Source organism: Amphiura filiformis, chromosome 10, assembly GCF_039555335.1.
Source record: "Amphiura filiformis chromosome 10, Afil_fr2py, whole genome shotgun sequence".
Classification (NCBI taxonomy): Eukaryota; Metazoa; Echinodermata; class Ophiuroidea; order Amphilepidida; family Amphiuridae; genus Amphiura; species Amphiura filiformis.
The window spans coordinates 38,961,125-38,986,140 of NC_092637.1; the positions used below are offsets into that span (position 1 = coordinate 38,961,125).

At 36.3% G+C, this 25,016-nt stretch overlaps 1 protein-coding gene across 9 annotated transcripts in view; it reads left to right on the top strand.

Annotated features, from left to right (window-relative positions):
* LOC140162827 (extracellular sulfatase Sulf-1-like) overlaps positions 1 to 25,016 on the top strand; it is a 251,062-nt gene that overhangs the window by 188,811 nt on the left and 37,235 nt on the right. For 7 of the 9 annotated variants that reach the window (XM_072186129.1, XM_072186131.1, XM_072186132.1 and 4 more), the window contains one exon: positions 22,265 to 22,531. In XM_072186129.1, the coding sequence (XP_072042230.1) occupies positions 22,333 to 22,531 (199 nt within the window). In that variant the 5' untranslated portion in view covers positions 22,265 to 22,332. Of the gene's footprint in view, positions 1 to 14,384; positions 14,431 to 18,362; positions 18,458 to 22,264; positions 22,532 to 25,016 lie in introns of those variants that run through there. The other 2 variants (XM_072186133.1, XM_072186134.1) reach the window with 2 other exon arrangements.

The window sequence follows — 25,016 nt, forward strand, 5'->3', positions numbered from 1 at the left end:
CTAAATATTTTGCCTTGGAGCGGTGTGAAATGATGCGCCAATACACATCTCGTTAGTATCTTCACTTTGTGTGTTGAAATTCTCTCTTGCGGCAAGTGGAACAATAATGCACCTCAATTCTCACTCATCAGTTGGATGGGATTGGTCTCAAAATGTTAAGCCCGATCCTGACTCCACATCGCAGCGCGATGCGATGCTGCGATGCTATAAAAACTGTAATCTGAGCCAGGTTTTTACGAGCTCAGCGGTGAAAAATCTCATCGCGCGGTGGAAATTTCGGTCCGCGATGGATCGCATCGCGCTGCGATATCGCAGCCGTGCACGCTTCTGATTGGCTGCTGGAAAATCAAGGTCGGTAGAATGACCTTAAAAGGAGATGCAGACCCCACATGCTTTTAAAACATCGCAAAATCGCGCGATGAAATTAAAATGTACATTTTAATTTCATCGTGCGATGCTGTGATGTTTGAAAAGCATCGCATTGCGCTGCGAAATGGAGTCAGGATCGGGCTTTAAGCTGCCATTAATTGGGGTATAAATCTGCTGAAACTAAAAATAGATACAATATACAACAACACTTCCTATACCTTTTGTACAGGAGCCAAACGTTGTTAATTGTTGATGAATCCACACTTTTCCAGTAGCGTTTAGCCAAACGCAAGTTAACGGACTGAGCTCCTAAAATATGTCATGCCTGTAACTTGCGTGTTTACAGTATATTATGAGGCCGGAATCCTTGGTTGAATTCAGTTGGAGGTACATGTAGCACCTAAACATTGCGTGACATAACACGTATACAGGCTTCCAATAACTTGCATTCACATAGGTCTATAAAATAAAATAAATTTTGGATTTATAAAGCGCCTTTCTCCAGATCGTAGAGGACTCAAAGCGCTGTAATTTCGCTGCAATGGTGAATCATCACAATCACGTCGCATCAACTAGGCCAGTTGCTGCCGAACGGCGCACACCTATCCGCATTTAGATTGTAACATCCACTAATTATCTGTGCAGCTCCCCAAATTCCATTGGGTAAAGGAAGTTTTTTTTGATAACCAAACAACTAATCACCGATTTTTGCGATACAGGAGGAAACCGGAGATCCCGGAGAAAACCTGCGAGAGCGAGCATGGAATCGGGATAAACCAAGTGCACATGAGTCCTTGGGCGCGCCCGGGCTTGAACCCGGGACCTCAGTGGTGCAAAGCGAGGGAACTACCGCTGCGCTAACTCGCCCTAGGCTATTGCAAAAGTGTGGATCCATCACCGGTTAACAATGGTTGGCCTCTGTTCAAAGGTATTAAAAGGAAGAGTTGTTGAGAGTGTGCATCAAACTCATCTCATTGTCAAATAGCTCTTATTCTCCCTCAATGAATGTCAAGTTTAGGTGTGATAATTGATGACAAGGCCAATGGCATTGCCCTAGCAGCTAAAATATCCCTCCTAATGCTGATATATATGGCATTGTTGCAGGTAAAATAATCTTACTGAATAGTTCTTATTAAAATTAATCACTATTTTCATGACGGTTTTTGAAATTTATACAAAATAATGTATTCAGATGAGTCGGACAAGCATCGAAACATAATGATATATATTATTAGGATCTTTGGTACAGTAGTTTTATTGAGAGAAGATCATACAATGGGATTTGTATGATTTTTGTTCCTACTTTACATATTTTCACCCCCTGCAACAATGCATTAATTAACAGGTATAGTAGAATGACACCTGTCAATTTTGAATGGTGAATCATACTTGGATACCTCATGGCCATATTCACTGAGAATGGGTAAGATTTTGTGAAAAGTGGACAAAATTTGGACCTCTTTTGTCCTAAAAAGCGTAAAACACCTGATTTGTTGGGACTTTTTGTAAGTGGGAGGGAGGATGCATTGCACCACCCCCCCCCCTCCCACCCACACCTGCGTACTGGGCTGTTTATAATAATACTCTGCAACCGAGATATGTTTCTCAAAAAAGAACTTTTTTCTATCTATTTGCTACATTTCAGTTGGACTAATCAATTGGAGAAATGATGTTGCTCTGCATTTGTTGTTGTTGTTAATTTTGTTTAATGTGAGGGGGACTGCTACATTTCTGCATTAGCGATGGAAAAAAAAGAAAAGATATTGTAAAAGGTACAATGTTGTGATGATGAATAGCACATCATAAGAATCATCAACTCATTGCATGGTAGTTTAAAGCTAGACTAAAATAGTATCATGTTCACGACGTTCAGGATATTGAACAGGTTTAGGAAATTTGAAAATCCTTATTGTTTCATTATACAACCAATTAATTACTGTTCATATCACCTGGGATTAGGGCAAGAGTAAAATGTCTGCTTTATAACTTTGTATTTCACTGTAAACAGATTTGCAAATTATAATGTCAAAATGTAGAAGATATTTACATTTGAACATAATACTTTTGACTGCACGTAGAATGCACGTACAATGAGACTAAGAGATATGCATGTAATATGTGACCATCCACCACAACTGAGCCCGGATGTCTCCAGTGCCACTATTGAGATATGCTCCATTGAACTTAACAATAAACAATAGGAAACAAAGGATTTATTGACTGTTTTATTGATTTTTCACTACTTAAATGTCAAGTACTATAGACATGATATACATAATTTTAAAGCTAATTTCAAGCAGAATATTTTGGTTGAATATCTCAAAAATGATGATTGGCGACTTCAGGGCTCAGTTGTGCTGGATGGTCACATATTATAAAGAGGAAGAGCTGAAGGGTATCACTAGATGCCCATTGGGACCACATCTCATATCAGCAATAGCAAGTGAGGAAGGAATTGGTAGCCTTAGATTGCGGTATAAGCCCATCAGCAATCCTTTACATGACAGTGATGTGTTGGTGATTCATCTCCAAGGTGACATTAATGTTGCAATGATATTAGGGAGGGGTAATTTCATCTGGGGTTGGGAGGGGGAAATGATACACCTGGAGTCCTAGGGGGATTCTATTTAGAAACTAATACTGGCGAATGATGCTGGTGTTTATTTTATGCTGTATTTAACAATGAGAGGTCCAAAGGTGAATTAGAAGACTTTGGGTGTAATATTGGCAACATGGAATAATGATCAAAATCTTTTGATCAAGTTCTTCATAAGTTTTTCTAAATCCAGTTCCAAGTACAGGGCAATAAAAACAGAAATACAAAAAAAAATCGATTATTTTTCCAAAATACATTTATGCTGAATAAAAAGTGACTTTGATTTTAAGAATTTCATTATTCAATAATTTCACGTGTCAATAATGAATTATACATGGCAACTTTTTGATATTACTACAAAATTAACTTGCATAATGTTCAGGGTATTGAACCCCAGGTTTAGTAGGGGTTTATTTTTGGACAGATAAATTGGTATTTTTGGCATTTTTCATTTGGAAAAAAATGGTAGTACTGATGAAGAAGAAGTCCCATTCAATTGTGAATAGTTACAAGTGCGCGTATGGACAGACTCCCAACATTGACTAAAATGTGACTTGCTATTAGGCCAAGTAAAAAATAAAACATGTTTCACGTCCGGGTTTTCGAAAAAAAGGAGGAGGAGGGGGCTTTTTATTTTTTATTTTTTATCGCAAAATTGGTGTAAATACCCATACTTAGAGCTGTTCTAGCGTATACAATAATGCCTGAAAAAAAGAAGGAGGCCCTTTTTTATTTGTTGTTCTGAGAGTTACACCCCCTCTAATGATCACAAAACCTTCCTAAATTGTTTCTTGTATCTTAACAAGGCTATTAGAAAGCATTCCAACTTCCTAGACATATTTTTTGAAAAGTTATAACTGAATTTCAAAAAATAAAATATATTTGAGGAAACCTCAAAAAGGAAGCGGAGGGGACGTGAAACATGTTTATTTTTTTATTTTGCCTAATGTTAGGTTGTAGTTAAGCACACACTCTTTACAAAAATGCAAAAATCTTAATTTTCTGTTTTACCGATTCACGGATAGTGCCTTTAAAAATTGCTGACTAATTCTTGACTACAAATTCTTCAGTGAAGTGCAAGTGTAAGGTACACTAAAAGGTGTGTATTTTGTTGAGTCCATTGGCTAAATAAGGGTCATCACAGCTCATTAACTATGAAATAGACAAAGTGCCACAGTCTGTGTTGATGTTACCTCAAGCTGAAACACTTGGGTGTGCTCATACAGGTTGCTGAAACTCTGAGGTTAATAACTCTTGGGTGGTTGCATCAAAGCACTTGTGTCTTAGTGTTTCCAATGCATCCCTAAAGATCAGAATATACTGTGTCATCTTGTGTGTGCACAGTGGCAGCGCCAGGATTTTTTTTCAGGGGGGGCATTGAGAGGGAAAATTGAATTTCAGGGGGCAAAATCAACAAATTTTGCACAATATTACCGCAAAAAGGTGAAATTTTTGTAATTTTGGGTTTTTACTGGGGGCAACAGGCGGACAAGAGTTCTGCAAAATGTGCTGCTGAGACAAAAATAATGTTGAGAAGAATGAAGCTACTCATTTGATTGGAAAGAATACAGTGTTTGTCGCAGTTTGTCCACAGTTTTTGCATGCAGGCCTGCAAACACACCCCAGTTTCATTAGTAAATAAAAATTTCGTTTTGTAAATTATAGAACCTTAGCAATTGCCAATTTGTTGGTGATATAATTTGGTGAAGGGGTTGTACTTTCTCCATCAGGAGTCTCAGAGGTTTCATAACCATCTGAACATGCTTTCTGTTTGTTTGAATGTTCCACCAAAGTACATTTTCTCTTGATGAACAAGCATCAGATGAAGACTTCAGGTCAAAGCCTTCCTTGTATGGTGAGTCTGGTGATGTTGTGACACGGAGGAAAAGTGCACAATTTGACATGTTTGGGATGCGCTTGACTGGGATTAGAGACAGGGTAAATATTTAGACTGGGGTAATTGGTAGAGTTGTGTTGGCAGATGCCATCTGTGGGGGTAGGTCTGTCTGGTGGTTTGTGAACAAATAATCAGACAGTTTGATGCTCAAAGTGTGAAATGTAGGAGACTGCGCTGTGCTGTGGTTTGATGGTTTTATTTGGGATCATGGTAATACCATACAAACTACCAATGTACTGTGTTTTAAGTATTGAGAAGTATAACAGTACTTGTCATGTTTTATATGCACATTAAACCAAGTAGGCCAACTGCATTTGCATAAAAATTTATATTGAAGATTTGGTTTAAACTTTTTCATATGATGATGCTGATAATGATGATGATGGGGTGAGCAGGAGGAGGAGGAGGATGATAATCAATTATGCTTTTTGTTATCAATAACTTGATATTTTCTTAGAATTCTACTTTCCATGCCTGTTTTGTAGTGCATGAAGATGTCATTTTATGTTATGCAATTTCGAGAATAGGTAATATTGATAATCACAATGGTGATGATATGATGATATAAAGATAATGACATATGTGACGTGGTATATCAAAAGGAGACACTTTTGGGGAGGATCATAAATGGAGAAATAGCAAAAAATCTGCCCAGGAGTGATTTTTTCACAATTTGGGTTTGTTGCAAATTTGTGATGTTAATAATATTTAAAACTAGATTTCGCGGTTCTCGGGTTGTGCGGTTCTCGTAATAGGCCTATCTCTAATTGCCCAACACCCGTTACCCATACCGGTATAGCTGCCCTGTCCTATTAAACTACTATAGGCCTCGCCGTCTCTCAATGATCAAGATCCAACTTGACACAACTCTGTTTTGTAGCTGTGACGCTTATTTCGGTACCATAATCTGGAAACCGGCCATCGTTCGCCTCTTCCAAGTTCTGAGTGTCCTGCTACTACGTTGAAGGACCCCTAAAATACCGCGAGCACGCGATAGTGCACCGTGTGAACGCGAAACGCGCGGACGCGAACGCGATAGCGTGCGGTCAGAGGACGGACGGACTGACACGCCGTAATTAGTATTAAAATATTGTCTGATAGTTTTATATAACTGGCATCTTGTATTTTTTGAGACATTTTTCAAGGTAATTCCCATTCTCAACTTTGTCAATAATATTTTTAAAGGCCGATATCTCAATTTCCTATTTTAACCATAACTTATTAACTCAATATCTTCGCTTAGGTATCTCCGATTACATTGGGGGAAAACAGCGTTGTGAGCAAAATATCTCTTTATTTAAGATATGTAAAACACTCAAAATTGATAACCTGCCCAAAAGTGTCTCCTTTTGATATACCATGTCACATATTGAGATTAATGAGATTTTGTATGTTGCCAGTTAATGACTTCAAAGCAGTTTAAGAATTGCTCAAATTATTACTTGGTTAATTGTAATGAATATTTTTGCCCTAATTCCACTGACCTCTCAACATGTTGAGAAAATACTCGTGTAAAACAATGCTACAAACATGTTTTAGATTTCCTTCCTATAGAGTTGTTCCACTGTGGAGTTGTTCAATATGCACTTCTAAACTAATTAGAAGCAGTAAAGACTTAAAAGTTCAAATGTGGAATAAGTCAGACTCATCTGTGTGAAGGACTGATCAACATTTGTGCAATTGGCTGATAAGGTGTGCCATTTGCCTGTGTTATTTTCATAACTGTAGGTATCAGGGTTGGCTATTTTTGTAATTTTATTTTTTTAAATAAAAAAAAAAATCGATTTATTTGATTTAAATCGGATTTTTTTAAATTTAAAATCGATTTTTTTAATAATTTTTTTTATCCCAAGAACTGCTATACCCCATGATAAAGTCTAAAGAGACCAGTGGAATGCTCAGACATATGCACAATCTATCAGGTATTTACAAAAAATCAAAGCATGTTTTCAGATGTGAAAATTTCAAAGAAAAAATTTGGTAAAATCATGGGAAAAAGCCTGTTGAATTCTGCACCTTGAAAATGATTTTTTAGCAATAGTAAAAATGACATCATAGAGGTATATAATTTAATTGTATCCAAAAGGTGTAGAAACATTACAAATGAAGTAAAACATGCAATTCAAGATAGAAATTAACTTAAATTGATCAAAAACAGTAAAAACTGGTAGATATGAGCAAAATCTTATCCATCAGCTTATTTGAAAGAAAAAATTACCCACTTAAAACAACTTCTGATGACCTGACCTGACACACACCACATGATCACAACAATTAATTAGTACTAATTACTTTAGACTTGTGTAACGAAACCTGGCAATGGTTTAGAAAACGAGAAGCGCAGGTGCGTCACATATGCACAATATAACCAAGTCTATTTTCATCTCTGTGTAAAGCCTGGATCAGGTCAGATCTAAAACAGCACAATGACTCAGTGCACAGTTCTCTAACCCTAATTCATTTCTACACTTGTAGAATGACCTATCAATATTCTGGGTACAAAAACTCATACTCCACAATTTGAGGTAAACTTTCTTTGCTATGCTTGTTGAATGGTGTTTGTTGAACTTAGTCGGTGAGAATGAGATTATTTTGGCATATAGTACAGGCAGGACTTGTAATTGTCTGCTGTCTTTGTAATACCTGGATGATGACAGGATCAGATTTCGGTAATATAGCTACATCGGCTCCTACTATTTGAGAGGTTAGATTTATAGAAGACGGTAAACATGATAGGACTTGAAGGGGAAAACTGATTTCTTTCTGCACCAAATGCCAAACTTCGCGGAACTGAAGAATCGTCCTGGATTACACATTCATTATATTGGTCAAATTTCCCAATCATAGTGCATTGTAGGAATGCCTTTAAGCCTCCTCTGGTGTGTTTCCATAAAGAATAGGCTTAGATTCTTATTGTTTTCCACAAAATGTTATTTTTCACTAGCACATATATGTCCCCTTTTAATATCAGCTGAACAAGTGAGATACACAACAAAACAAATTTCATTTCATTGCCTATAATTATCATCAATGTGTGTATTAGCTCACCGATCATTATTGAGTGGACACGCAGTGATGTATAAATAAGGCATATCTAAAGACAAATAGCGACACAGTCACACAGTTTATACATTAATGATTCGCGCATGCATGAGACATTTCAGCCATCGCTAATATTTTGATAGGTGAACACTGTGAATAAAACCGTGGATTCATCTTCCCGGGTGTGTTATAAAAACTCAAGAAAATTTCAAGAAAAACTGGAGGGTGTCACTGTGAAGCAAATCACACATTGTGGCTTTAAGGTCTTTACTCCATTAATATGTATCCTTGGTGAATGCCTTACTTTTAAATTAAATTTCTCCCACTCATACCTGTACATAAAAACCAGTACTGGATATTAATAGCACTCTCTTCTCCCCATCCTTCACCCCCTCTCTCTCCCTCCTTCACTCCCTTTCTCCTCTTTTCTCCCTCCCTCCTCCTTTCTTCCCTCCTTTCTTCCTCCTCCCAACTCAAAAGTGCACAGACTCAGATGGGCCTGCCTGCCAAAGTAAACTCCCTTAAACAACCGTCTGGATCACTGCACATCATAACTAACCTTAGCTAAACCTTAACACCAGGTCCGCTGTTTTGACAGAGCGTACGGCTGATCACAAATGATAAATTGGACCAAGAGGACAGGTGTTCTGCCGTAAGACAGATACTGTACACAAACTTCATTTGGAAATTATTTAATTTTCATAAATTTTGCAAACTCTTAATCTTAATTTTGAAAATGGTAATTATATATAGAAAGTGATGTGTTGGTTATAAAAATAACGTCTCTTCAGCTATGAAGTTAATGAATTTTACTCTGACAAGCAACGGAACGTCTTTTCTTATTGTGAAAGAATGTTGTGGTGAAAATAAGATGTTTGTCAGCACACCGTCGGTCCGTTTCAAGATTCACCGGGCTTAATCGCTGGCATCTTCAAGGCATCAATATATTGTGGAGTTACGGGAGGGAAGAGTTTAAAATAGGGTTTGGTTGAACTGCACAATTCGGATTAACTGCGGATATTTTAGCTATGTAGGAGATTGATGTACCTGTGTGTGTGTGTGTACAGATGCCCATTACATATTGAGTTAATATTCAACGTTTGACATACGCATGAAGTTCAACTGTTTTCCCAGGAAAATGTTATCTTGTACTGTTACAATCATTTATAATTCAGGTCAGTGGCGTAGCATGGGTCATCATATTGGGGGCACCGAGTCTGATTGGGGGGGGGGGGGGCACAAGCCATTTTTCGGCCATTTTTCTATGGGATTTTCTAAATTTTCAGATCGATTGAGGGATGTGCCCTTATGATGCCACGCCACTGATTTCAGATCTTCAGTTATGTTACTGATAATGGCTGTATTCTGAACAACTATACACTTGCCACAAAAAAGATTTTCAATATTGAACTCTTCTCTGAAACTCCCTTATCACTAACTCTACATTTTAAAGCCTTCAATTTACCTGTGCAATGCCCACAGATATCGCAGAGTGCAATCACAGATTGTAATAACACTAACGCAGTACCTAAGGCGCATCATAACGCTGTTTGTTTCTCTAATATTATCCCCTACACAAATTATTATTGGAAAGGGATGTGATGATATGGCCAGGAAGAGGAACTGAGAGTTCTCAAGATGAACCGGGGTCTAGGGAAAGCCGAAAGCTGTTGCTACAATTAAAGTGTGTTGTGTAATAAAGGTGAGATGCAGGCTACATCATGTGCATAGCACCTTATCTTCTATCACTACACAGATGGGAGCTTCACAGCAAACAAAATGTTTTGAAAATGTTTTGAAAGGGTTTTTGGGGAGCATGGGAGGTCAAAACGTTTTATAATATTAAATGTTGATCAGAATATAAAAGTTGTGAAAACATTGTTTTAAATGTTGAAAAAAATATTTTGTTAACACTAATAAATAACATTATATGTACAGTTAGAATGTTTTGCAGCAACCTTTAAAAATGTTAATAAACGTTTTTATATCCTTTATCATTTTAAGTTTCTGTGCTTTTTCTAAGCTTTCTATGCTTTTTCTAAGCTTTCGCAAATATTTTTGAAAACATTTTGTGTTTGGTGGGAAAATTTTCATGGCAAAATATTTGTATTTTGAGCTGAGAAAGATTTTTAGAACTTGGTGACTCTCATTTGGAACCCACATACTCGCTCGCTGCGAACAAAACAAGACTAATACTTCAGGGATTTCATCAGCAGATATACATTGTAATTCCTTCTGCAGTTTGTTCACACCAATTTTTGTCTTCAATGATATAGATGAAAGCGGTAACTTTTGACTAATTGTTGTGTAAAGCTGTAACAAGTTCATGCGCTAAACATCAGTGGCGGCACCAGGATTTTTTTCAGAGGAGGGGGCATGGGGGTGCAAAGTGAATCGGGGGTGGGGGCAAAATTGCTGCAAAAAGTGAAAATTTACGTAATTTTGGGTTTTTAAGTTCCCCTCAAAAGTGGGGGGCCCAAGAAAAATATTTGGGAGGCCTTGCTCCCTTGTAGCACTGTCACTGCTAATAATTTTTAAGTCTCAGACATCCAGGTGCTCCAAAATGAAAGACACATATTTATTACACTAAGATTGTAGCAAAAGTCCGGGCAAAAGTATTATCCATAATTTTATCAAGTTACGAAATGTTGAGTGTGATTTGTATTTATTTTTTGAGTTATATTATTGATTATTTCCGAAATATTAATGCTCATGTGTGCATCTTTGTGATAGAGACCAGAACTGCCGGACACATCTTGTTTTTAAAGTGTGTCACCTGAAAAGTACCAAAATGACCTGGCTTTTTATTACTTGAGTTGAAAAATCAGCACATATTTTTAGACATGCCCATAGTCCCCACACAATTTTCTCATTTCTTACACAGCCTTTATTAAAGCCATATTATAACATTTGCTGAGGAGGACGCCCTCACTGAATTTTTTAATTCATTTTTTACACGATTAAATTGTACTTTATTAAACCAATATACCCTGCAAAATCAAGACTCTAGGTGCTGTAGTTTTGTCAAAATCAGAGATTTTGAATAAAAGGCTGATTCAGCCATTTATTATTACGATGGAATCGTTAGTCGAACGCATACATGATGTTCATAACACACACTATGTACGCGGCGTGGCGTGATGTGATATACACAACAAAGGGTCGTATCACAACATGACCGAAGGAGTGGTATGTATTGGCGACACGTGCGCTGGTAGTAAATTCCAATTTTCTTTGCTTTGCCGTAGTTGTTCGGCTCAAAAATAAAAGGGATATATCTGACAGTAAAAGCTAACATTTTATGGCAAAGAAATGCTAATCTATTTTTTTTGAAAATGTTATAATATTGCTTTAAGTTTAATTGGCAGTCGGAATTCACATAGCTGTAAGGTGTTTCACTGATCTGTGAAACTCAAGGGATCTGAAATGAGCGTTTTGAGCGTTTTCGACAGTATTTTTTGTGGGACATGAGAGCACATCAGACATATCAAATTTCATTCTGAATACGAAGAATGTCTTTCTGATATCAAATATTTTTCATTTTTTGAAATTCACAATATAATACAAATTTTATGACAAATTATAAAAATTTGATATTTTTCACATTTTTGATATATAACAGTCCTCGAAAAATAAATTTTATAAATCTAATGATTGATATATTCTTAAAGTGTATGTAGCTGGGAGGAAAAGCCGACGATCAATTGAAAATGTTGACCTTTCATATTGAAGATATGGGTTTTTTTCTCATGAAAAAGACCTGAATTTTTTTAGTGTTTTGGGAAAAAAATCCATATCTTCAATACGAAAGCTCAAAATTTTCAATTGATCATCGGCTTTTCATCCCACCTACATACACTTTAAGTACATATCATCAGATTTATCAAGTTTACTTCGAGTACTGTTAAATATCAAAAATATCAATTTTTAATCATTTGCCATACAATTTGTATTACATTGCGAATTTCAAAAAAATCTAAATTATTTGATATCAGAATGACATTCTTCGTATTCAGAATGCAATTCGATAAGTCTGATGTGCTCTAATGTCCCACAATAAATACTGTCCAAACGTCATACCCCATCCCTTAACGTTTCATTTCCCTCTAATTTGATGCCTTTAATGTCATGCACCCAATTATGGGCAATGAGGAAATGGCAGGATTTGAAATGGTGCACAAACTAATAAACATGCTAAAATGATATGAAAGAAAAGTGGGTCAGTAGTACTGAACTGGATACGAATAAAAAAGAAATTTTACAGCAAACAGATTTCTGTGAATCTGTGTGTAGCATAAAAAATCTGCCAATGTTTCATTACAAGATATTGATCACCGAAACAATATCGATTTCTGCAAAATAATAACTAACCCAGATCCAGGTCAGATTTTTGGAACCAATGGAACCTAGACAAATTCAACCCAGGAATTTGATCCAGCAAAGATTTGTGTACATGTAGCCTTGTGCCACGGAGACTCTTCTTCAGAGCTACATAATGCAGTTGCTGGCAATGTTCAGTGGCGATGCTGAAGGTGGGGGTATGACATTTGCCACCATAGCCAGTCGGGCGACAAAAACAATATTTTGGCCCAAAATACTAATTTTTCTGATTTTTACCCCCTTCCCGATCACTCCCTCCTAAAAAAACCAACCTGATGACGCCATTAGTGAGCGGCAGTTAGAAAAAGTGTAATCACTGAAAAAGTGTATATTTTTCTGTGGTGAATAAAGTTCATGTAGCTTCAGGAAATACAAATATGGTTTCTATATGACATTGTCAAAAAACCAACATTGTTTATGTTAGTATCTAAGTTATTGATGCAAATCTACACTTTCCTGTTTTCAGAGAATTTCCAGATTTTAACCAATTTCTTGGCTAGGTAACCAAGTGAGCACAGTTGTTATGATTACCATGGTTACCAGCTGTCAACAAAAGATGACTGCCAACGGCAATAGTAATTTGTAACGCAAGTTTTGATCTCGATCATCCATTGATCTAAGATTACTAACTAAGTACCATGAGTACTACTACAAGTAAGAGTAGTATATTATCCCCATATTATCACTACGGTATCCGAGTATTATTAACTGGGAAATCGGTGTTCAACAATTTCCAGTTTTCCCCCAGCAGCATGTCGGACTGCAGTAGAACTTGGTGCAGGAAAATTTCTCTGACATTAATAATTATTTGCATGTAAAAAAAATAGAAACCTGTCAGGAATATGTAAAAGAAATTAGCAATGAAAATTTTGAGGAGAATAATTCAATATTTACCATCAAATCAAAATTAATGAATAAAGTATTTCATTGTATCAGTTTGGCACTATTTTTAATCACAATATTATTATTGATCATTTGTTTATCATTTTGATAGGTTTAGGTTTACAACTTGTAACACAAATCAGAGATGAACTTATGTATGTATATTAATATCTGTGATAGAAGTTCATCTCTTTCTCAGGGTTTGCCAAAAAAATTCAGCCCAAATCGCTGGTCAAATTATCAAAAAGTCACCCAATTTTTCTGTTAACTATTAGTTGCTATATGCAGGACTGTACCAGAGTCGCGGTAGCCAATGTTGAAAAGTCGTCCAATTTGTTTTCTTTAAACATTGGTTTCTATAGGACAGGAAATTATCGAAAGTTGTGGGGAAATCTTCAAAAGATGCCCAATTAGGCTACAAAATCATGGGTTTGGCAACCTTGCTCTTTCTTGCAAGGTGTATCCTCAGGGTTGCCTGATCAGATTTCAGCCTGAATCGCGGGTCAAATAATCCAAAAGTCGCCCAATTTTTCTCTTTACCATTGGTTTCTATGGGGCAGGAAACTGCTGCAAGTCATGCAGGAGCCAATGTTGAAAAGTCGCCAAATTTTTTCTTAACCATTGGTTTCTATGGGACAGGAAATTGTCAAAAGTCATGGAGAAAATTGTCTAAAGTCGCCCAATTGGGCTACCAAATCGTGGGTTTGGCAACCCTGTGTATCCTGAACTTGAAATCATTCAATTAGTTTGTCTATCAACTAATAGCTAAATCTATAAACAATTGATACATTTATCCATTGATAAGTAACACATAAAGAGGAATTGACAATGGCCCTGTACTTGTATTGAAGGCTACTTAAAAGGGATATCCTGTGATGACAATAGGAGTTTACAAAGAATACCAATGCTCTTATGACTAGGATGATTTGCCTATTGTTATAGATGAGGATGGGGCAACTTCAGATGTGATGCCCCATTTTATACATTCTGTCAGTCATTAGGCATTGGAGGCTAACTTTGCAAGTTAGGACATGAAAGTATCATTCTACTTCAGGATATAGAAAGGAAATGATGTTGTGATGTTGTTGTTGGAAAATTCAATTATTAAATTTGACTGTGAATCTGGGCTCCCAACTTGAGTAGAATACATACACTGATAATAAGTTTCATATGGAATCTAATTGTAATTATTATGAACAGAAGCTTAGATGAACATTTTAATGATGATAGAGGAGAGTAGATGACCATGATTTTGATCACTCAGGTAAGTCTGAAGTAGCAAAATATCATTTTTATTGGCCCTTTATTATTTATCTTATTTTATTTATTTATTTATTTATTTATTTATTTATTTTTAATTATTATTTATTTATTTATTTGTGTTTGTTTATTTATATTTTTCCAGATATTTATTTATTCATTCATTTATTTATTTATCCATTGATGTATTTATCTTTCAACTTATTTATTATTTGTCCACTTATTTATTTTTAATTTGTGTTGCACCTTTTTATTAATGTATTCCAAATATAATGAGTTCTGTTCAGCTTTATTTGCTTTGGGCAAACAACAACCAGAAAACACCATATTTTGCAGCAATTACACATACTACATGTAGGAAAAACCAAAATGTTCTGAAAGCCTGTACTATTTGCTGACGTGAGAAGTTTATGGCACTCATTTATTGCATTTATAGAACGTTATCTTTCCATTGATGTATTTATCTATCAATTTATTTATTTATCCATTAATTTGTGTTGCATCTTGAATGTATTCCAAATATGAGTTCAGATTTATTTACTTTGTGCAAACATCAACCAGAAAACACCATATTTTGCAGCAAACATTGTACACATACTAGGAATATGAAGACAAAATGTACTGAAAGCCTGTATTTTACTGTTGATGATGTGTGAAGTATTAATATGGCATTCATTTATTGCATATAGATGGAAACCCGGTGGGTTCAGTCTTCACTGACAATGTGTACGCATGATGGTTCCAATTAGGGTACTTTTCAAGAAATGTCCATGAATTTTCGAGGACAAAATGTTCATGATTGTCCAAATTAGGGGTGTTTTGGAGCAATTATTGTCCTTGAAATGAAAAATAAGGTGTATTTCTAGGACTTTCGTCCGCGTTTTACCGCTACAGTTTTTGTTATTGTCCTCATTTCCCCGTGAAATAGGGGGGAAATTCAAAAGCGTCCCTTGAAATGGTAAAAATAGGGGTATTTATATCGGAAAAATGTCCTCGATTCCTTGTGATAAGGGGGTGAAATGAAAATGCGTCCTCAAAATGATAAAAATAGGGGAGGTATTTCAGGGCAAATTTTCCTTGATTTCACGCAAAATAGGGGGTAAAATTGCTGCAAATGTCCTCGATTCCCCGTGAAATAGGGGTCATTTTCAAATCCTGGAACGGTCATACGTCCTACCTTTAAATACAAACTGAACCCACCGGGGATGGAAAATAGAACCCAATTTCCAAGAATATTCTTGTATTAACCTGTATAACAATCTTGATGTAAATATAGGTGTTTTAATTAAAATTACTGCTCCAATGAGTCTCTGCATACCTAATTTCCCACTCATATACCCCATCAGAATGTCTCCTTGCAACTATACAAACAATACACTTCCTCTTATCTATTCATTATCAACTCATTGATGCTATCAACTAATTAGCTGATTTCCTGTAATGGTATCACTACAATGTAATTGTGAGTTGTGATAAAAGTTTACATAGAACCATAGTTTCTTGTTTAGCCTGGTGATTGTTCTCAAGTTGAAATATTTACATTTAGGATGTAACAGTGTACAGAAGCACATTGAAGTACAGGTCTGGGTGCGAAGTATAGGTGCAATATCACACTCTATCATATTCTAAATAGTGTTTGCAGTACAGGTGGTGGTCAGCATACTACAGGTGTGTATACGTACCATATACTTGTCTGTTAACATTATACATGTATGCCTCTCGACTGGTTCAAGCCCAGGATATTTCAGGATTCAATCGCGGGATTTAATAGTGAAAAGTAAGGCCATTACGTGTACAGCAGCAGTATCGGAATAATATAGCAACCAGTTTAGGTCAGCTATAATGGGCTAGAACAGAGCAACATCAATATAGTGTGTTGTACATTGCGATTTGTATCATCGGTAGGCTTGATGTGCGCTTTTCTGGTTTGAGTCCAGAAAATCGGAGGATTCTATAGTGTGCAGTTCTTTGAATTGGTTAGAATATCTATGAGGAGAACCACAAGCAGTGCCAGTGTGCATACATGTGTGACACAGTTGTATATAGTGGAGTTATAAAAGAATTGTGTGTGTATGAGTTTTACATATGACAGGGTTCGAGGTTTGAGGACGGTTTTACTGCCAAAATGGGGGAAAATGAAGTTCATGTTATCATAACATTATACATGTTTTCTGGACTAGAATTTTGTGCTGAGTCCATTTCTGAAGTTTTTAATACACAGGGTATCACCATTTTAAAGATATCTCACAAATTCTAAACGTATGTTGTTTTTACGAAGATCCTGGGAGTCTACTTGGAACACAACTGTATTTAAAAAAAGTTACAGAGCATTATTACTTCAGTTAAAGTTGTTTTGAATCTATAAATATGTTAAACAAACTATAAAGACTGCTTAAACACTGTTCTCATGTATGAAAATGAAATGATGTTGGTACCGAGGCCCCTGTATTCCTATATATTTAGTAAACATATAGCGGTCAGGTTTGGTGTCAAGACAATAAATCTATTGATGTCTAAAGTCATAAAGAAATGATGTTCTTAAAGTGTTAATGTATAACTGATTACCTTTACACAATCTTAAAATGTTTATACTGAAGCATAGCACTTTATTCAGCCCTGACATCAGAAATGGCTTGTTGATAGCGCAACTGAATATTGTGTGATTTAGCGGCACAGGCTGCATCAACTTTATTTTCTGATAAGTGGTTGATGTGATGAGCTGGTACAGAACTAAAGTTCTCTTCACCATACCACTTGACTATTATTTGATTCTGTTTCAGTTTTCTCAGGATAGAACTTCTCAGATGTTCAGGTACATCAGTTGGGGAAATGACTTTAGCTGGATACCAGAAGCAACCATGCTTTGCCCATACTAGATGACACTGTACTTGCTGTACATGTATAACATCCCTTTATAATTACATATTTGAGGGCACAACATGAAAGGCATTGACTGCTCTTCCTGGAATAACTTGGGTGTGACCTTTGGGTTTAAGGGGTTGATACATCAGAAAAATGGCGTGAACCTCAAAATGGGGCAAAATCTGAGTCGTAAAAAAAATTATTTTGAAAAAAGTATACATGGCATCATTCCACAAATCTAATCGATTGTGGGGATTGGTAGAGTGCACAAACGATCAACTTTTCAGAGCTGTACCTCCGTAAGTTTTTCCGAAATAATTTTTTTTACAATTTGCCATATTTTTTTCACGCTTAGGGGTAGGGGTAACATTTTTTCAATTTTCTTCAATTTTTCTTTTTTGAAGGAAGTTAAAATTATTATCAGTGTGTGGCAAATTGAAATATCATTAAAATGAGGGGTTAATGAGGTCTCTAGCCCCTTTAGATCAAATTTTATGGCGAAACTAAGATACAAATCTCTCGAAAATGACCTTTTTTGGGCTTCGTTTTTTCACTTTCAAGTTCAACTTTATCCGGGTATGGTATACAAAGTAAGCAATGAAATCAATTAAAAACAGTTTTATTTGAACAAATAAACCATCAGGTAATACAAAATAACAGAGAAAGACAACATTTATCTATATAGTAGAAAATATTAGGGATTAAAAATTAATGGTGATTTTTTTTTCACCTAAAACTGGTCATTTTCAGTAAAAAATGGCCATAAATCCATGTTAAACCCAAAAACGACTTAAGATACAGTATTCTAAGTTAGAAAAATTGAAAATTCAGACATTTTTACCTTAGAAATACTATATATGCTCATTTTTAGAAGTATTCTTCACACCTAAATATTTTTTTCACACATTTGGCAGTGAAACCGTCCTCAAACCTCGAACCCTGTCATATACATGTACCTGATTTGTATCTTGAGCTCTCTGGTTCAAACCCTAGTGAATTGTGATTTCACTGTAAATGTTACTTAACGTACTTAAAACCAGCAGAGCAAGTACATTAAGAATAGTGGTGAAGCCAGTCTGATATGTCGTCGTGTGCCATGGTAGTTCAAACCCTCGTCATTTTGGATCTATTTGTATTTGCAGTTCTTGTCATATACTTAATTGTGTGAGGTAAGGGATGCTGTCAATATGTTTTATAATAATGTGTATCATTATGGTATTGCATTCCTGTTAAGGAAGGCCCTTCATATAGAATTTCTGTAGGAGAAATGTCTTCCTATATGAATTTTACCACTATATTGTATCGTTTTAGTCCATTAATTAGGCTTTATTTCCTAGTTATTAGAGAGGGAATCTTAAGTAGGTCTTAAGGGAGGGTCATGGCCAGGTATTTCAATAAAGAAATACAAAAAAATAAAGTTCCATGTGTCACCTGCACCTTCAGTAATACTCAAAATTTCCTGCTTACGGTGGAACATTTTCAAAGCTGGATTTTGTAGCGATTTAGCATGTCAGTGGGACTCTATTTCCTTGGCACTGAAGTGCGAATCCTGTGTTCTTATTCAGATTAAAACCAAAGCTGGTCTTATTAAAGGAGGGTCATGCAGAGGTGCCTTCCAAATAATGCCTAAGCCTTACTCAAAATTTCCTTTCTAGGAAACGTTTTCAAAGCTGAGACGGTCGTGAGACCCTATTCTTTTTAGAGTATGTGATTTTGTAGTTGAGTTAACATAGCGAATTAACTAACAACTGCAGTGTATTTCTTGATTTTAATAATAAGCATGGGTAAAAAGCAGTAAAGACAAAAATACAGAACAATTTGGAGTAATGAATTAAAGAGTTGACAGGAGTTATAGGAGTTAATGTTTTTTGCTGTTTCAGTGTGCATGTTCTCACCATTGATGGTTTGGTGAACTGTCATGTAACATGGATGTAAGCGTGATCCTAAAAAATGCCTTTCACGGTGACCCAAACTATTTACAAGACCTCTTCTGCATTGAGGCTGGACTTCCCTTTTAAAGGGAATTTTTATTAGAGTATGTGATTTTGTAGTGATTTAGCCTGTCAATGTGCCTGACTTCCTTGACACTGAGGAGTGAATCCCATTTAGGCGATATTGTTCTTAATTAAAAGTAGACCACGAAATTATTTAAGTAGATGTTGAGATTGATCGAGCTTCATTTGTTAAAAAAATCAGAAAAAGTTAATGTGATTTCTGGATAAGGATTGACTTGTATTATTCACATACCAGTGGCATAGCGTGGGTCATCATTGGGGGGGGGGGCATCAGCCATGATTGGGGGGCACTGGGTCTGATTGGTGGAGGGGGCACAGGCCAATTTTCGGCAATTTTCCTATGGGATTTTCTAAATTTTGCAATCGATTGTGGGCACATGCACCCCGCCCCCATGCCCCTTATGGCACTACACCACTGTCACATACATAGGCATGGATGTTGGACGCTAATTGATGGTGAATATCATGTAGAAAAGTCACAGGTTGGGCACTTATAGGGGCATGGGCGGTTAATGGAACAAATACGGTATATGAAATTGGAACCATAAGTCCTGAATATTTATACACTTATTATATTTCTGACTACTTTATAGTAGGATATTTTCGCTTGGTTAATTTTTCATCAAAAGAAGTTGAATACTTGTTTTTTCCATATCTCAAAATCAAAGTGTCAGATTATTCGTTTTGCTTGTGTCAAAAAGTGACATGTGTGTCTTTCTCTTAATGTGTAACCTTACACTTGAACTATTTACGTAAATAAGTTTCAAGTTGTTACAAATTATTAATAGGTGTTTTGTCATACTTTGGTCTGTTGTCATATGGTCAACACACAGACTAACAATTAGTATGTTGTGATATCAATTATAATTATCAATCTGCAAATATTTGTTTGTCTCGTGGTGAACTTGAGATCTTTAATACCGGTAGATTTCTTTCTATTTCAAGTCTGAATCAAGAATTCTTTTTCCATTAATATTTTTGTACCAATATTTTTGTTTGTGTGGATTTGTTTGTGTTTTCAAACTTTATATCAAATGTTTGTTAGCAATTGATAAACAACAGCTTGAGATGTATATTTTTAAAGTAAACAAGTTTCAATATTTAACAAGTTTAAAAGAATAAAGAAATGGAGCACAGACAAACTGGCATTATAATAAATGAGAGAAAAAATCAGAACCGTTCGTATTCGAACCAGCGCGCACTGATCACATGTCGATTACAAGTTTTAAAAAGTTTAAAAAAATACATGTTTAGGGTGAGACCCAAAAAGACTCATTCCCATTTTTCTTCATAAAAACTGAGATTTGGTATTAAAATAAAGCTCATATCTTTGTCATTACCCTAGTAAATTTTAACATCCAGAATATATTTTGTTCAGATGGTGTGGACAAAAGCATGGTGAGTTGTAAGTATGTACTATTCGATGTGGCACACACATTTTTGGTTTTCATGTCAAAATTGCTGGAGCAACGCTGCGCAAAATTTGGAAACATACAGTAATGGTAATGATAATAGGCCTCAATGCATGCTCAATGTAAGATAGAACTTGAAAAAATCAGACCACGCCCCGTTAGGAAGAAAATGTACGCATTGACAATTATTTCAAGTAATTATTTTTTTTAAATATACACATGTATGAACATTTCATTGAATCAAGTGGCCCACTTGGAACTGAAATATGACATCATTTTGAAATATTTGTTGAGTGATAACAGAAAAAGTTATGTAAATATGATCAATGGCTACATATAGTATGGAGGGTTTTACAAAGTCTGCCTGCTATAGTCACACACACAAATTGTAGACACTGCATAAGCGCAATTAACGCTGTAGTAATTAGTCAGTGCATGCAAATACTGAGCTTCTTCACAGTGCTTTAATTACACCTGTCTATTAGTTAACATATTAATTAACACTCTGGAGTGTGTTAAGCTATTTATACTGTGGGTGCATCATTTGCTGTATTGGGTAAGTCATTGAGTTACCCCGCTACAATGGGCTGTTCCATTTAATATCTACACTACCTTTGTACAGTGGCGTGCACAAAGGGGGGGGGGGGGGACGGGGGGTCATGGCCCCCCACTCTTGTTGGTTATTCGGGGGATTCGGTGAAAAAACTTTAAAAACATCCAAATTTGCTCCTAATTCGGGGGAACTGAACAACCTGGCCCGCCACTTGCAATGTGCTGCGCACGCCACTGCCTTTGTATTGGAGAAGTATGAATATCACATGGAATTACCACATTAACTAACTATACTGTATATGCTGAAATTTTCGCGTTGGTTTTATTTTCGCAAACTTCACGGATTAATATGTGCCCGTGGATAGGTTAAAATGAAGAAATTATTTCTTATGTATTTTATTATATAAGTTGCCAACAACCGCAAATTTAACACCTCGCAAAATTATCAGTGATACTTGAAACCGCGAAAATATTGGCGTATACACTGTTTGAAATGCATCCTCTCCCTCTGTCAAAGATTCGGGTACAGTCTTTCTCAGAGGATGTATGAAATTCAAATCGTTGTTGGGCAAGAAAAGCCTCATATGTGCTTGTGGCCCTGAACATGTTTAAAACAAAACTGCCAACAGGTTACAGAGGAGGTATTGCTTTAAACATGTTCAGGAACCAATGACACATCGGAGGTTTTTCCTGCCCAACGACCAGTGGCGGCGCCAGGAATTTTTGTTCGGGGGGGGGGGGGGGGCAAAATTGGCAAATTTTGCACAAAATTGCCGCAAAAAGTGGAAATTGACGTGATTTTGGGGTTTTTGCCTCAAAAGTGGGGGCAAGAAAAATATTTGGGGAATATAAAAAAATATTTGCCCCCCTAGCGCCGCCACTGCCAACGACGAAATGGAGCTGGCTAAATGTGTTCAATTCATTTGATATACATATCCATAATAGTTTAAATTCGCATAAATAACATGTTTTTAATTTTTGTTCTCATTTTATACAGATCTACATTTGAAGCAATAGCACTTATACACCAAAGCCTTCTACCACCACACCGCCACCATCACCACCATGATACCGTCCAATAGATGCCTAAGAACCATCATCTCCACGGTGCTTCTCTGCACCATTCTTTTACAGTACTGTGACGGGAGGAGCCGTCATCGAACATCGTCACCAAGACGGCAGAGCAAATATCAGCTGGAGAGTCGGCGAGAGAGAAAACCAAATATCATACTTATAATGTCAGATGATCAAGATGTTTTATTAGGTGAGAATGAACTTCCTCATATATTTACATGGAGTGGGGGAAAGGGGGGCATTTTCCCCCAATTTTTTTTTTTTTCCCCCCCCCACTTTCAGCCTTAAACACACAAAAGTACAAACATTTTAACTGTTTGCGGCAATTTTATGCAATTTTATGCAAAATTTGTTGACTAGTAATATTTCAATCGTATAGGAATTAAACGACGGGACACATCATGCTATTCAAAATATTGGATTTAGTCACAAATACAGCACCTAAAGGCATGATTTTTGCAGCGTATGTTATGTTATAAAGTTCATTAATGTACATTACGATCATGTAAAACTTTTACAAAACTTGAGGGCGTCCTCCACAACAAATGTTACAGTGGCTTTGACTGAATACTAAATTTCAAGTATGTTTAGTTAGAGCACCTTAGTGTTTGAGGTGTGACACATTTGAAGGGATAAAATCACTGAATAGTTGACGCAGTTGTAGACAGGACTCATTAATGTCTTTGCAGAACTGATTAACTTGCTGACACCCATAAGCATGAATGAGTAATAGTTTTGACATTTTCAATCTATGGATACTTAACCATTTTAACCCTATTACTTGCTATTAAGTCCCAGTGTTGCCATAGGCTTGGCTACTTTATAAGCAGTCTGGCACACCATGCCACGAAAATACGCAAGTGACGGAAACATGTTGAGGGCGCCAGACAAGGATGTGTAGTTCAAGGTGGCATCAGTGATCAGGATCGTAGCTAGAAATTTAGGTTTACCCATCATATGAATAAAATTGCCTGTCCTAATTTGACCATTAAAACATTTACCAGACTTCTACAGCCAATTTGGGGTTTAAAGAGTTCAAATATGTGCCTATCCACCACAAACTGGTCGTAAAGTCAGCATTTTCCATTTTGAGATACAATCAAAAACAGTATATGGATTTCTATGTAAAATATATAAGAAAGTTGACCTTTGATGAACCATAACTTCACTTCCAGATGTCCGATGAAGCTGGTTGAGGTGTCATTTTAAAGCTGAAAGTGCATTCTTTCAAAATCTGCAATAAACAGAAAATGATCTAGAGCCGACTTTACTACCACTTTGTGGTGGATGGTCACATATGTGTTGCTATGGCCTTGTTTTGCAAACACATGGAAAAGTTTTCCTATGAAAGTCTCTTTAAAAAAATTATACTCAACTCCAGTGTGTGCACGCTGTGTATACAGAGGCGTTCGAGGTCAATGCACAATGCATACATTACCACACAACACACTAAGCAGGGCTGTACGGAAGAGGGTATGGTTTTTCCTACAGTACGACGGCACTTTGTAACCAATCAGATTCCTTTTTAGAGAGTAGAATCTGGCAAAGTATTTCTAGGAAATACCGTTTAAGCCAAGTCAATCGGACTTTCTGTTATCAAGTGAGGGCCGTCTATAGTACGCTACTTTAATGACACGGGGTGCATGTCAGTGTATTTCCTTGTAAATCGAGTGAGATTTTGGGAATACCTTGCTGTGTTTAGTGCTCCTGTACGACGATGTCTTTCATCAGATTTCCTTGAAAATCGGGGAAAGTAAAGTTTAATATATACTTGAGACAATTAAGAGTGAGCCAAAAAATTAAAGACTTTCTCTTCATAATAATTGAAGTTGAAAGAGAAAAAAGACAATTTTCTCTCATTGCTTAACTATGGGACCCCTTTTATTTGAGCAAAAGAGACTACTTTTCCATATGCTGGTCAACTAAAAAGGTCAATAACCTTTCTCAAAAGGGCTACCATCAATTTGGTGTCACATCACAGTTTTGTTAGTAAACATATCCCAATTCAAAATGTTTGGTCAACACAAACTGTCTTTACAACTTTTGGGGACAATTTCAAAAATGTTGTCTACATCGAGACAAAACCTGATTTTGCATTTAGTGAACGATTTAGGCAACACTGCTATAAGCACCATAATTTCCAAAAGGAAAGCAACATTATCTGCGGTTGGCAATGTTCACTACCTGATAAGCATTGCACATTCATGCTATTTTTTTAATGGTATTGAACTTTTTTGCAACTTTGAAATCCACCTTTAGTGGTGGAACTTCTACATGTAGTTGGGACTTCTAGTTTGAAAGTACATTTGATTTGCTTGAGAAGGAAGAGCATGTTGGAGACAATTGTAAAGGAATGAACAATTTACATATATTTTCTTCCTGAAGGCAATTTCCTACATGTATAGCAGAATGTTATTAATGTTGTGTGGGAGTAAACTAGGCCCCAAAGGGTTGGAATATACTTAGAACTAAGGCCAAGTAAAAATAAAAACATGTTTCTCGTCCGGGTTTTTAAAAATTAGGAGGATGAGGGGCTTTTTATTTTCTATTTTTTATTGGAAAACGACGCTAAATACCTGTATTTGGCACCATATTTTGGGTATTCGACATACAGATTGATATCTGAGAAAAAGGAGGAGGCCCTTTTTATTTTATTGTTTTGAGAGGTAGACCCT